Source organism: Lepidochelys olivacea, assembly GCF_965140295.1.
Source record: "Lepidochelys olivacea isolate rLepOli2 genome assembly, chromosome: 1".
Classification (NCBI taxonomy): Eukaryota; Metazoa; Chordata; order Testudines; family Cheloniidae; genus Lepidochelys; species Lepidochelys olivacea.
In genome coordinates this window covers 108,990,744-109,005,945 of record NC_140411.1, presented here as the reverse complement: position 1 = coordinate 109,005,945, position 15,202 = coordinate 108,990,744, and the positions used below count along the sequence as shown (strand labels likewise).

The following is a 15,202-nucleotide window of genomic DNA, read 5'->3' as shown; positions in this document are numbered from 1 at the left end:
TGACACACGCATACTTGGGAAATTGAACAGACATTGATCTGCACTAAAAGGACATTATGTAAACAGCTTTAAAGAACAAAGAAGCTGGTCTTTTGGTCTGATCAGTTTATTACAGTTCTGTAGGTCAAAACTGTGGTAAGGTATGTAATATCAAGAGGTCTATCAAATTTGTTAATGTGTTCATAAATTTAGGCTGCATAAAGCTTGAGCTATAATGACAAATTGTTCAGATAACATGGATAACATGCTGATAGAATCTCTCAAGTATCAGTATATTAAATATCTCTGATGGTTTAAGATGTGGCTGTTAGCACAGTACTAGGATGATATATTTCAGATTTACTTACTGGTACGTTAACACCATTTATAATAAAAGATATTTTGAGCCCTGGCAAATGTTCAGAAATGGAATACTATCCTTTCGCCCTAAAAAAATCACTTCCATCAGCAAGGCTAACAGACTCCCCCTCCCCCACAAATCAAATAAATGAACAAATGTATTTTATATTGTATTATTATAGGTGGTTGCTTCTGCACTTTTTTCTGCAATATCAGACACGCATCTGTCAATACCCTTGTAGCATCCGGCAATGTTTTCTTCACTGAAATCAGCCCGACAGTCTCACAACAAATACACTGAATGCATAAACCAAGAAAAAAATTCAGAATTTCTGGCACCAGGCTGCCAAGCCACCTGCCACCTAGGGCCCACGGTCATAACGATTCCCTGTGAGGGCCAGGTTGAAGTGTTAGCGCCATTTGTTTGTTCTGTACCATGGGGTGTGAAGAAGCCATTTCACTCTGACTAAAAAATATGTGGCTACAATAATTTGAGCTACCTGAGGACATCAGGCTGTCTGCCTTCTATTGTTCAACAGACTTGTACCCACTGTAACTTTCTACTAAACACACAATGGTTCTAGACACACTGACTGAATTTAAATGGGTAACCTTAGAGTTGAAAGCTCCATATTCAATTATCAAATGCCTTTATACTGATCATTCATTTTCTACCCTCTGAGCCTAATTCACCTGTCATTTACACGCATGTCAATCATGAGAAACTTCATTGAAGTTAAGGGAGTTACATCAGAGTAAAACTGGTATAAGTGAAATCAGAATCAGGCCCCCTTATTTTACACGTCGAGATCTCCAAAGTCAATGAGTCATCCAAGTGTTGCTTTACACTTCATTTACTTCAGACACATTTAATTGAAGACTATAACAAGGGCTATCAAAGCCTGCCAAACTATTCTGATACTTTTTTGTATGAAATTCTTATTTTGGATTTCCAATAAAACCCGATATATTTAAAGGTCTGATTTGCTAGCAATTTACACCATAAAGCACTTAACAAAATATAGTAACAACAGAAGCTTAAGAACAGCATCAGCAAATGTAAAATCCCTAAAAAATTCCTGGGGGAGTGTGGAAGAGAGGGTGTTCTATTTTTTAAATGAACCCATTAGGCTATGTTAGTTTGGAAAAATCTGCATTTTATGTACTTACTTATTAAACAACTATTCTTCTGTTCTTAGAAATGATACCCTATGATAGTGACATAATGATCCCACGAGAAATGAAAAATGCAAATTTATTTTTGAAAAATGCTCAATCACTATTCAAATAGGGAAGCTTTAACATTTCAAAAGGATCTTTCTCTCTTTGCAAGACAAGAGCCTCTTACCCTCAGTCAGGATTCTATCAACAGCTTGTCAAGTCTTGCACACACGGGGCCAGCTGCTTAGCTGGTGTACACCCTAGAGTATCTCCACTGAGTTTAATGGAGCTCTGGGGAGTTACATCAGCAGAGGCAGTGGCCCATTGTTCATACTTTAGATTAAACATCATTAATGGTACCGGGGAAAGGTCAAACCAAAGTCTCTTTAATAAAATGAAATTCTAAGGAGAAAACACAAATGAATGAAAGGTATACCATTTACCACTCAAATCCTAAGTTTTGGAACTAGGTACCTGAGGCTTTGATCTTAATTAATGGTCCTATTGAGTGTTTTGTAAGAGGATACCACAAGCACGTTCCTCCCTCCCCCTGCCCCCATGTGGTTTTTTCAACGTGCTTATTGTTCTTGTTATGAGTTTAATTTTCATTCCTTAACTGCTTCACTGCTGTTCTTTCATGCCAACTTGTATATTGTTCTGGGGTGCGGCAGCATTCTAGCACTATTCTCACATACCTTTATCATTACAATAGAACACTGTGTCATGCAATCTACCTAGCTATCATAGTTATATAGCACATATCTCCACACTATCTAAGCCCAATATGTTTGCTACACTGAGCAGTACTGCAGGAGAATGTTGCTCTAACTACCTGGCATGATGAAGAGTTATGTGTTATGCACTCTTGGTGAAAAGCTACATTTCTCTTGGGGGGGTGGGGGGGAGATGCACGCACAATATAGTATATACGTTCTAAGAGTTATCTATTCAACATCATTTGTAATTAAGTACAGTAATCTGATATCCCAGTTAACCATGATTGTACAGGTAACCTAACCAATTATAGTGAAATTGAGGTTTTGATCAGTTTTTATCATTGATCAACTTGGCTGTGTACCAAGCTTATCTTTCCTGTCTTCTCCCTGTCCACAAAGGAAAGAACCTAGGGCATAGTTGTCTGATATAACACAGGGCGTATAGAACCTAGGACATAAAGCTTATATATCTACACACACACACACAAACACTCACACACACAAATGTAGTTTATAAAGACTATCTTTAAACATAGGGCCTGAACCTGCAAGCCGTGAAACTGCTATGGGAGTTCCATGAGCAGATGGGTTTGCAGCATCAATGGCAAGAAAGGGAGAGAGAGAGAAAAGGCCAATCTAATTAGACAGAAGGACAAAATCCTGCAATTCTTATTCTGTGTCCTTACATGATGATTTCATTTGGAGTTTTGACTAGATAATGACAATGGTTTGACAATGGTTTAAACCATTGATTCTATACACTACATTCAGAGCACAGAGCATCAGCAGCATATCAGAATGAGCCTGAAGAAGGATTTTTGACCTTTGGGCAAAGAAATTCTCATATTGGCCCTGTACATCGCCATCTTGTACTGTGGCATATTAAATACCAAGAGAAAACATAAAGGAGTATAAAACATATTTTCCATATCTGCAAAAAGAGAAGAGTTATTGTCCCACTGTCAGAATAGTGCCTGGACTTTTTTAAAAAAAATCTGATTTTGATTGTTGGGACAGAGGGACAGTGTGCAGACAGAGATGAAGGAAGAGAATTAATGTAAGAAGAGGGAGAAAGAGTACTGGATTTCAAAGCCAGTCAAAATTTTCCAAATTATGATTTTTGGTTGGAAAAAATGTGATTGATGTATTTTTCACAAAAGTTGCCAAAAATTCATCCTGTTTTTTGACCAGCCGGAGTGAAATTTCAAAAAAAGCACAATATTTTGCAAAAAGAAAAGGAGGACTTGTGGCACTTTAGAGACTAACCAATTTATTTGAGCATAAGCTTTCATGAGCTACAGCTCACTTCATCGGATGCATATTTTGGTGAACATTTTCACAAAAAGAATCGTATCTTTTTTTATCTAGACCTGTGTAACACGGTAAGGGTTTTCAAAACTTCTCTTGGGCCAAGAAATTCTCATAGTGGCCCTACCAATCATCACCTTGTACTGTGGCATATTAAAGATGAAGAGAAAATAAAGGAGCAGAGGTATCGTCTTTCTAAGTGGCTCAACCCCTCCTCCGCCCGCGGCCCCGCCCCCACTCCACCCCTTACCCCAACCCTCCACCCCGCCCCACTTCGCCCAGCCCCATTCCATCCCCTCCTCCAGTGTGCCCCGCCCTCACTCCTTCTCAACCCCACCTCCTGCACACCGCTGAACAGCTGATTGTGGAGGGCAGGAGGTGCTGCGAGGGAAGGGAAAGAGCTGATCGGCGGGGCCACCAGTGGGTGGGAGATGCTGGGGGGAGGGGAGGAGCTGATCAGGGTGCTGCCAGTGGGTGCTGAGCACCCACTATTTTTTTTCCATGGGTACTCCAGCCCTGGAGCACCTACGTCGTCGGCACCTATGTAAAGGAGTACAAACTAAATCATTTATTTGACAGCCTATGAATTTTGAGGTATTAGATGCTTTCTAACAATGTATTGTCAGATAAACTGATTTGTTTGTAATGGACTCAGCTCTTTCTGTTAGCTGTCAGAAGTTGTTAGTTCAGAAGCTTTGAAGAATCTCTTTTGTCCTTACTGCCCTTTCCCTTAGCCTTATATGATTAATTACTCATTTCTCTCGACTCACTTACCCGTCCAGCGTAATGCATAACAGTGAAGGAAGGACTCTGATCCTTTGGTGCAACATTGCCATTTCCATCTTTTGTGGAAGAATATACTGCATTTGTGTCTGAGGTTTCCAGGTACGATTGAAGGCGTTTAGAAATATTCTGTTCTATTGACCAAATGGATTGGCTTTCTTCATCCAGCATTGCCAAAAAACCTGATGGCTTCTGAAATGAAAAAAGGATGATCTTAGATTTCTCTGTTTTTACTCATAGGCAGAATACTATTCTTCCATTTACAGTAAAATGTCTTGTTTATTAAACAGAATTGTGTATCGCTATAAAAAAAACCTTTTGGTTAAAGTCTGCTAAGCACATCAGATCTACAAAAAATGCAAAGATTCACATTTGATTTACTCTAAAATTTTGATTATCACTAATCTCTTAAGAAAACAGCAAGAGATTATGCTATTTCATAGAAATTATACTCCAGAAATCAATTCCAAGGATAGAAGAAATCTCCATGGTCACAACAGGAGTCAGAGTTCTGTGGTAGTATCTAGGGACTGCTATATAGACCCTACATGTGGGGTCCAGTGGATCAGCATAGGCAGTTAACCTCTGCCAAACCCCTTTCCCCCATACTGGTGCACAGGGCAGTTATTAAGGCCTCCTTCTATGAACTCTTTGTCCTGTCACCTTCTCTAGAGACACCTAAATCAGGAACTGCTAGCCTGGATTTTTATTAGCCTAACACACAGAGCATGTGTATAAATATAAATGGTGTGTAAATGGGTTTGAAAACTACCTGAAAGAAAAAGTCCAAGGCTTCTGTATGGTTACCAGGAGAATATGTTGTTTCCATAGTAACTCCCTCCTGTACACATTCTGCTTCCTCTTGTAGAAAAAGCACTTCATTGATATACTGGTGTATCTTCTCATTGATCATGTTGACACACAGCTATTGTAAAAAGAAGGAAAAATGAGTAATAGAAATTTACAAAATAATTTATCGATACAGGCTTTACTCTGTGTCAAATATCAAACTTGATGAAACGTTGATGTACAGTGTGTGATCTCTTGTTAAACCAGAGATTAGGAAGGCACTGGGGAAATGTACATTGTAACTACTATTAGTACTAAACTGAGAGGAAACAGTTCTCTGTTTATACCGATTATTGTGAATTCTACATGTTTGTCCAAATTTTACCAGTACTCTTTGATATATTGGTGTATATCTCAAGTAATTCCGCTTATTAAAGTGGAGTTACACCATATTTACATAAGACACCACAGTGAGGGGAGGTAGTGCATCACAGGACTCCAGTGGACATACTGCATTATGGGAGATGAAGCCTGGCTGGAGAACCCAGCAAATAGAGGAGAATGGGGACATGAGGCAGCCAAACTGTAATTCTGACAGGGCAATGCATCAAAATATATTCATTTCCAGCTGAAAGTGATTGGGTTTTGGCAGAAAATGGAAAACTTAATTTCAAGTATACAGCTTTTTGACAACACACAAAGAAATAAATATTTTCTTCAGAAAGCACACACATTTTGCAAAAAAAAATTGTCTAGCCGAGAAGCCAAATTTCAACTGAAAAATAGTTCAGATGTAATTTTTTTGATTGGACATTTTTCAAGACTGTTGGAAGAATAAATATCCGATTACTGCATGGAAGAGTGTTTCTTGAAGTATTTTATTCAAATTAAGTGGAAAATAGTCATAACTATTGTGTAAAACAATGCTAAGAAAACAGACGGTTGGAAGAACTGAATTATGAGGAAAGATTAAAGGCTGAATGCATCCAGTCTCTTTTCAGATTAGACCTTAGTCACATGTTTTTTTTGGCTAGAAACTGTGTCATCCAGGAATAAAGGATGTAAAAATAGTTCCAATCAATTATGTTTTTTTTAAAAATGACTAAAATATGTAGTTCAGTCTTGAAAGTACATGGTTTACCATTAAGATCAGCAAAAAGACTCCAAATGATGGACATTTCAGAACAGGTTTTGTACTTTAAAACCTCATACAATTGCACTCTGCTTGCAGTCACTTTTCAGTGAAGCTGTGTAGCATGACCAATAAAAAAATCCAAAACAAAAACAAAAATCAATTTTATAATTAATTGAGTGCCTATGCAAATACAGAATAATAAAAAGAAAAGTCTTAAATGCAACCATCTATTTTTAGTGATATTTCTCAAAATTAATCAATTTCACAACTTTTTCTCAAACACTTAAAACTGAAACTAGAAGACTAAATTACACAAACAAGCAATACATTTAGGAAAAGAAACTTTTTATATAACTTTATATAATATGTTTTATCCTTCATTTTCAGAATTCTAATTCCAATTACAGTATCCTTCTTCTAGAAAAATTTTAACATTACTTTAAGAGACAGCTATAACATTAAAAAAAATCTATCTTTTGTTTAACAGAGTATCTGAATCCTCATCATGAGAAAAATGTGTGCCACTACACATTCATGACCAGACACCATTTAATTTTACACAAGAATATTTTTTTAAAAAAGTTAATTTGTTAAAATAACTTGTCACGAGTTCAAGATTATAGAATCAGGCGCGGAAGGGATCTCAACAGGACATCTAGTCCATTCCCCTGCAGTCATAGCAGGACTAAGTATTAACTAGACCATCCCTGACAGGTGTTTGTCTAACCTGCTCTTAAAAAATCTCCAGTGATGGAGATTCCACAACCTCCCAATTCGTTCCACTGCTTAACCACCCTGACAGTTAGGAAGTTTTTCCTAATGTCCAATCTAAACCTCCCTTGCTGCAATTTAAGCCCATTGCGTCTTGTTCTATCCTCAGAGGTTAAGAAGAACATTTTTTCTCCTTCCTCCTTGTAACAGCCTTTTATGTCCTTGAAAACTGTTATCATGACCCCCTCAGTCTTCTCTTTTTCAGACTAAACAAACCCAATTTTTTCAGTCTTACCTCAAAGGTCATGTTTTGTAGAGCTTTAAACACTTTTGTTGCTCTTCTCTGGATTTTCTCCAGTTTGGCCACATCGTTCCTGAAATATGGTGCCCCGAAATGGACACAATACTCCCGTTGAGGTCTAATCAGCACGCATTAGAGCAGAATAATTATTTCTTGTGTCCTGCTAATACATCCCAGAATGATGTTTGCATTTTTGCAACAGGGTTACACTATTGACTCATATATAGCTTGTGGTCCACTATGACCCCCAGATCCCTTTCTGCAGTACTCCTTCTTAGGCAGTCATTTTCCATTTTGTATATGTGCTATTCATTATTCCTTTCTAAGTGGAATAGTTTTCATTTGTCCTCATTGAATTTAATCCTATTTACTTCAGACCATTTCTCCAGTTTATCCAGATCATTTTGAATTATAATTCTATCCTCCAAAGCACTTGCAACCCCTCCCAGCTTGATATCGTCTGCAAACTTTATAAGTGTACTCTCTATGCGATTATCTAAACCATTGATGAAGATATTGAACAGAACCAGACCCAGAACTGATCCCTGCAGGATCCCACTTGTTCTGCCCTTCCAGCATGACTGTGAACCACTGATAACTACTCTTTGGGAATTGTTTTCCAACAGTTGTGCACACACCTTATAGTAGCTCCATCTAGGTTATAGTCCCGTAGTTTCTTTATGAGAAGGTCATGCGAGATCATGCGAGATCAAAAGCTTTACTAAAGTCAAGATATACCACGTCTACTGCTTCCACCCAGTCCTGCTTGTTCCCCTGTTAAAGAAAGCTATTAGGTTGGCCTGACATGATTTGTTCTCAACAACTCCATGCTGACTGTTACTTATCACCTTATTATATTCTAGATGTTTGAAAATTGATTGCTTTATTATTTGCTCCATTATCTTTCCGAGTACAGAAGTTAAGTTGACTGGAAGTTAATTCCCCAGGTTGTCCTTATTTCCATTTTTATAGATGGGCACTATATTTGCCCTTTTCCAGTCTTCTGGAATCTTTCCCGTTTTCCATGACTTTCCAAAGATAATCACTAATGTCTCATTCTCTGAAATGCTTCTAGTTCCACATGCAGGGCCAGTTAGACAGGCAGAAATGCAGAGTCTGAATGCGTGGCTGAGACGATGGTGAAGGGAAGAGGGGTTTAGATTTATTAGGAACTGGGGAAACTTTTGAGAAAGGGGGAGTCTATTCAGGAAGGATGGGCTCCACCTAAACCAAAATGAAACCAGATTGCTGGCACTTAACATTAAAAAGGTTGTAGAGCTTGTTTTAAACTGGACCACTCTCAAAACTGGGTGACTGGGCAACAAAATGTCTGATGTACAATACTTGAGTCAATCATAAAAACCCAACATGCTATTCTGTGAAGGCTTTCCATATTTCCACAGAACACTGGAGGTTAGAGGAAAACGATACATTGCAATGTTTCAGAGTGGTAGCCGTGTTAGTCTGTGTCAACAAAAAGAACGAGGAGTCCTTGTGGCACCTTAGAGACTAACAAATTTATGTGAGCATAAGCTTTCGTGGGCTAAAGCCCACTTCATCAGATGCATGCCGAGTGAATTTTACTGATCAATACATTGCGGCATATTACAGCGACTGTTCAATTTTCAATGGTAAGACACTGCAAGTAGAAATGTGTCATTCAGATCCTCAGACCTGAACTTATGAGAGTGGATTCTGCTCCAGAAATCAAAAAGGAAAGTAAGTTCAATTGGTTACATATCAAGAAGCAAGCTCTGATTGCTGTAGATGCGTCCAATTGGTACACACACACTAAGCATAGAGAAAGAGTAAATTCTGACTCCTTAGGTGATTCTAGTAAGCGTTGGAAGCGGAAACATAAGAGAGGGGAGGCGGGGGGCTGCAAGTGAGCTGATGGCACTGGACCTGAGCAAATAATTAACTTGGGGAAAAAATCAGTTTGTTTAGAACTGAAACTGAAGGATTTTGACTTTTTCAAAGTTTTTTCCTCATTTTTTATTTGGCCAAAACTAATTGCTGAAATTCCCAAATATTTTCAGTCAGTTCAAAACTGCATTTTTAGGCAAATTTACTATTCTCCAAAAATTTTTTCCCAACTCTAGTTTTCAGCTCCATTATACTGAGAATGGTTTTCCACCATACTCATGCCAGCATAAATTAGAGCAGTACAAAGGGTCCTCTATATTACAGTGTCTAATGACACCTACCAAGGGACCATTAGGCCAGCCAGCAATTTTTGAAGTGAAGGGCACTCTAATCATGCTCCCTACCATCCCAATATGTCTCCTTCAGAGAGTGTAGGGAGAATACTAATTGAAAAGTTTCAGAGTGCAACTTGACAGTTAATGTAATAATTCAAACAGGTAAAATGTAAATAATACACTAAAATTAAATTATACTAAACAAATTCTGCTAACCCCGCCTCTCCTACTGAGTGCCATACCAAACACAACACTAAACAGTAACATATTTTCTAGTCAAGTACACAGCAATGACAGACCATGTAAGAGCACACATTATATAAACATCTGCATCAAACTTAGAAGGAAATGTAACAGTAATATGAGAAACTAACATCATTAAAATGATCCATACAGTAAATACTACATAAACACCTTTAAGTGCTGTTGATTTGCTTCACTTTTGCCTAAGCCACTTAACATTAACTATGGTGCTTCTTTTCATTAAATCCTTATTCTTTTATTATTTACATGCTTCTATTTGGTTCCATCATGTGCCTCTTCAGTATGAGAGTCCCCATTTCTATACAGGTGGCATCAAGATCTATGTGAGATTCCAGGGACACATGAATAGTATCATTGAGTTACTCTGTTTTCATCAAATATCCCAGACCAGATGTCTCAAACTTAGGCCATGTCTACACTTACCAGTAGATTGGCACTGCTGCAATCGATGCAGTGGTGTCGATTTAGCGGATCTAGTGAAGCTCTCCTGTCAACTCCAGTACTCCAGCTCCCCAAGAAGAGTAAGAGAAGTTGATGGGAGAGCATCTTCTGTCGACACAGCACGGTGTAGACACTGCAGTAAGTCGACTTAAGCTATGTCAACTTTGGTTACATTATTCATGTAACTGGAGTAGCATAATTTAGGTCAATTTACCACAATAGTATAAACAAGGCCAACTGAAGTGTATCTTCTCTGAGTCTCCTGGTAGATAACAAGTTCCCACCCTCTATAATCTTTAATAATGATCACTTAAAGTTCAGAACAAATATACTGTTTATTGCTCACACATTTTTACTGAATCAGACTAGCTGTCCACTTCTACTGCTAGGAGATGTTTGTGGCTTAGGTTTGAAGTTGGAAAACTTACAAAAGGGAAGAAGGTTAAGTACTGCAAGAATTATAGGAAACCAGAATGGAACTCTTTGTTTCTACACTATTAAACCAAAATAAGTATCTTCTATGTCTTTTTCAGTAACTGGTAAAATTTGATGGTACTTGGTAAAGTAAATCCTCAACTCATCACCACATTAAAAATGTATCCTAATTGGAAAGTCTCACAACCATACTTTGGTGGCAATTATAGCTGACTAAATAGCACAACCTATAAGTGTTCCCCAAATCCAAAGGCAAGTGGGAGACAGAAATGGTTCTGGACCTCAACTAAGCACTATAATTTAATTAAAACTTTCCCAATCACTTGTTCTTTATTTTATATAAGATAACATTTGAAAAATATTGCCAAATAACTTGGAGATTGTAAAAAGAAAACTTGATGATTGTCAATCAACTTTAATGCTGTAGATGTAAACCACTTGAAAATCTCTTTCATATTCTCTGGTCATGCAAGAAGATTACCCTCTCTGAAAATGCATATACAGCATGCTGAGTAAAGCTTATGGCTGTTTTATCAACCCATTTATCAAGCTGTGTGGTATCGGCCTCAATGAGAAAGCTCCCCTGCCAAGTCTAACTGAGAAAGGTGTGATCTAGCTTGAGTAAAAAAAGTAATCCTGAGATACAAGGCAGAATCTTCTACTTATTCAGCATGGACTGAGAAGTTATTTTGAACTTGAATGCAGACAATCACTCATTACTGCAGAAAATATCTTGGTGATTTCTTCTCTTGTCCTGGCCACTCTAACAAAACAAAACAAAGAAGCTGAGGGCAAAGACTCCTCATAGAGCTATGCTTGGCACTTATGAGACGTCCACATCATTATGTATAGAACTAGCTGCAATATTTTCAACTAAATGTACTTTCGTTGAAATACACAGTTTCATCTGAAATGTTTCATGAATGTATATAAAATTTGACCAAGTTTTTGACAGGAAGGTTTCTGAAGTCCAGGATGGACTCTGTTGTAACTTTGAATATATAAATAGATATAGGAGTGGGGAAAGAGATTAATTAATCAGATTATTTTTGGTCCTATGTGGAATTAATTTTTTTGTTGTGATCTTCAAAAGTTGTCGGGAAATGGAATTGTCATTCTCCAGCCAGCTCTAACTATATATTTTATGTATTCCATTAATAGAATCAGTTTCTAATAATTTATTTGGAATTCCTGTATTAGTCTTTATTTGTTATGCATTTGTCTTAGTTTTGTATTCATTATTATTGCTTTATACAGCAGTAGTGTCCTATATAATAGTTTGTTCCTTATATTCAAATGAAATAAAATATACCTGCCTTCAGACAACCATATATTACGCATCATTAATACCTTGTTGCAGTAAGTAGGCATATGCTCCCACTGATGCCAATAGCAGAAATCTATTATGATCTCAAAACCAGACTCTATGCCTGGTGGCATAAGAGAAAGATATATTTTTCTGCATTGTAAATCCCATTAGGTTTGTTTATTTGTCACAAAAAATCCTTAAATAAAGGGTTTTTAAATCCTATTGTTACTATGGATGTATAAAATAGAATAAAGAGGTACCTATCCCACCCAGACACATTATAGAAACAAAACAATTAATAGTAGCTTGCACCCTGAGATTCAACAGAAGCGAACCCTCTACAAAACAAAACTTTTCTCTCTTCTGTGCAGATTCAACTCCCATGTTAAACAATATCCTTATAGTCCTTTGGGGAAACATTTCATCTTGCTAGGAAATCATGTTGCTCGTGGTGTCATTTGCCATTTCACAGAAACATAAAATCGTGTGAATGGAGGGGACCTTGAGAAGTCATCTACTGCAGTTCCCTGCACTCCAGGCAGAATTAAGTATGATCCAGACCATCCCTGGACAGGTGTTTGTCTAACATCCTCTTAAATATCTCCAGTGACAGAAATTCCACAACCTCCCTAGGCAATTTATTCCAGTGCTTAACCACCCTGACAGTTAGGAAGTTTATTTTAATGTCCAACCTAAATCGCCCTTGCTGTAATTTAAGCCCATTGCTTCTTGTCCTATCCTCAGAGATTAAAGAGAACACATTTTCTCCCTCCTCCTTGTAACAACCTTTTATGTACTTGAAAACTGTTCTCATATGTTCCCCCCTCCCGCCCCCCAGTCTTGTCTTCTCCAGACTAAACAAACCCAGTTTTTTCAATCTTCCCTCAGAGGTCATGTTTTCTAGATCTTAAATAATTTTTGTTGCTCTTCTCTGACTTTCTCCAATTTGTCCATATCTTTCCTGAAATGTTGTGCCAGAACGGGACACAATACTCCAGTTGAGGCCTAATCAGCGTGGAGTAAAGCAGAAGAATTACTTCTTGTGTCTTGCTTACAACACACCTGCTAATACATCCCAGAATGATGTTTGCTTTTTTTGCAACAGTGTTACACTGTTGACACATATTTAGCTTGTGATCTACTATTATCCCCAGATCTCTTTCCACAGTACTCCTTCCTAGGCAGTCATTTCCCATTTTGTATGTGTGCAACTAATTGTTCCTTCCCAAGTGGAGTACTTTGCATTTGTCCATATTGAATTTCACCCTATTTACTTCAGACCATTTCTCCAGTTTGTCCAGATCATTTTGAATTTTAATCCTACCCTCCATAGCACTTGCAACCCCTCCCAGCTTGATATCATCCACAGACTTTATAAGTGTACTCACTATACCATTATTTATATCATTTATGAAGATATTGAGCAGAACCAGATCCAGAACGGATCCTGGCGGGACTCCACTGGATATGCCCTTCCACCTTGACTGTGAGTCACTAATAATCATTCTCTGGGAATATTTTCCAACCAGTTATGCACCCACCTTATAGTAGCTCCCTTTGGGTTATATTTTCCTAGTTTGTTTATGAGAAGATCATGTAAGACAGTATCAAAAACCTTACCAAAGTCAAGATATACCACATTTACCGCTTCCCCCCTATACACAAGGCTGTCAACGAAAGTTATTAGGTAGGTTTGGCATGTTTTGTTCTTGACAAATCTATGCTGACTGTTTCTAGCACCTTATTATCTTCTAGGTGTTTGCAAATTGATAGTTTAATTATTTGGTCCATTATCTTTCTGTGTACTGAAGGTAAGCTCACTGGTCTGTAATTCCCTGGGTTTTCATTTCCCTTTTTATAGATTGGCACTATATCTGCCTTCTGCCATTCTTAAGGAATCTCTCCCATCTTCCAAGATTTTTCAAAAATTATCACTAATTGCTCTGATATCTCCTCGGTCAGCTCCTTTAGTATTCTAGAAGGTATTTCACAAGGCCTTGGTGACTTGAAAACAACTAATTTGTCTACGTAATTTTTAACTTGTTCTTTCCCCTCTGATCCTACCTAATTTTCACTGGCACACACTATGTTAGATGTCCAATTGCTATGAAACTTTTTGGTGAAAACTGAAACAAAAAAGTCATTTGCCACGTCTGCCACTTCCACATTTTCTATTATTGCCTTTCTCCCTTCATTGAGTAACAGGCCTACCCTATTTGTGGTCTTGCTCAGGTTTCTAATGTATTGTAGAATGTTTTCTTGTTACCCTTTATGTTTCTAGCTAGTTTAATCTCGTTTCATAACTTGGCTTTTCTAATTTTGTCCCTACATATTTGTGTTATTTGTTTACATTCATCCTTTGTAATTTGATCTAGTTTCCACTTTTTGTAGGATTTTTTTTTTTTTTTTTTGAGTTTCAGATCACTGAAGATCTCCTGGTTAGCCAGGTTGGTCTCTTGCCATAATTCCTACTTTTCCTACAAAGTGGGATAGTTTGCTCTTGTGCCCTTAAAAATATCTCTTTGAAAAACTGCCAATTCTCTTGAACTGTTTTCCCCCTTAGAGTTGCTTCCCAAGGGGATCTTATCTACCAACTCCCTGAGTTTGCTAAAGTCTGCCTTCTTGACATCCATTTTCTTTATTGTGCTGTTTTACCTCCTACCATTCTTTAGAATCATGGACTTTATCATTTCATGATCACTGTAACCCAAGCTGCTTTCCAGTTTCAAAATTTTAACCAGTTCTTTGTGCCAGAAATATAGTGCAAAGGAAACCAAATATTGTGTTAAGCTTCTAATATAAATATCAGTGACCTGCAGAGTGCTCCAGCAAGGAGCAGAATATTTCTCTACGTTATTTTGAAGATAAATGAATTACAATTTTGTTGGTCATTTCCTTTCTATGGTATTCCATCCATCACAAACACAATCTAGTTGGTAAACCGAAGTTTCAGATAACTTATTTTATTTCCAGATATGATGTGCCCGACATAAAAAAAAGACATATTTTAATGCTGGGTACCTAGTATACACTTTGATATGTCCACCTTTCAAAATAATTGGTTTCTTGGGAGGTTAGACATGTCCTAATAGTAATTAAGCAACAGATCAAAGCGATTGGGTCGGCAGCAGAGAGAAATGGCCAGGGCAGTAGAGAGATGGTGTAGAAAGAGGTGAGATAATCAGATCCAAGTACAAGGTAAAGAATAAGACATTAAAACCTTATTGTGAATGTAGGGTGGTAGATCTTGACTTAAATGACAAATATTATTTTTACCCTGTTAAAGACCAAAATGGAGCTTTAAGCCAC

The 15,202-nt window shown here is 37.6% G+C and overlaps 1 protein-coding gene across 5 annotated transcripts in view; it reads right to left on the bottom strand.

Annotated features, from left to right (window-relative positions):
• The window catches only part of MYO16 (myosin XVI), a 637,262-nt gene that overhangs the window by 142,205 nt on the left and 479,855 nt on the right, over positions 1-15,202 (bottom strand). For all 5 annotated transcript variants that reach the window (XM_084616853.1, XM_084616854.1, XM_084616856.1 and 2 more), the window contains exons 22-23: positions 5,080-5,232; positions 4,299-4,499 (exon numbers count right to left, since the gene is read on the bottom strand). In XM_084616853.1, coding sequence (XP_084472979.1) covers positions 4,299-4,499; positions 5,080-5,232 — 354 coding nt within the window. The remainder of the gene's footprint in view (positions 1-4,298; positions 4,500-5,079; positions 5,233-15,202) is intronic.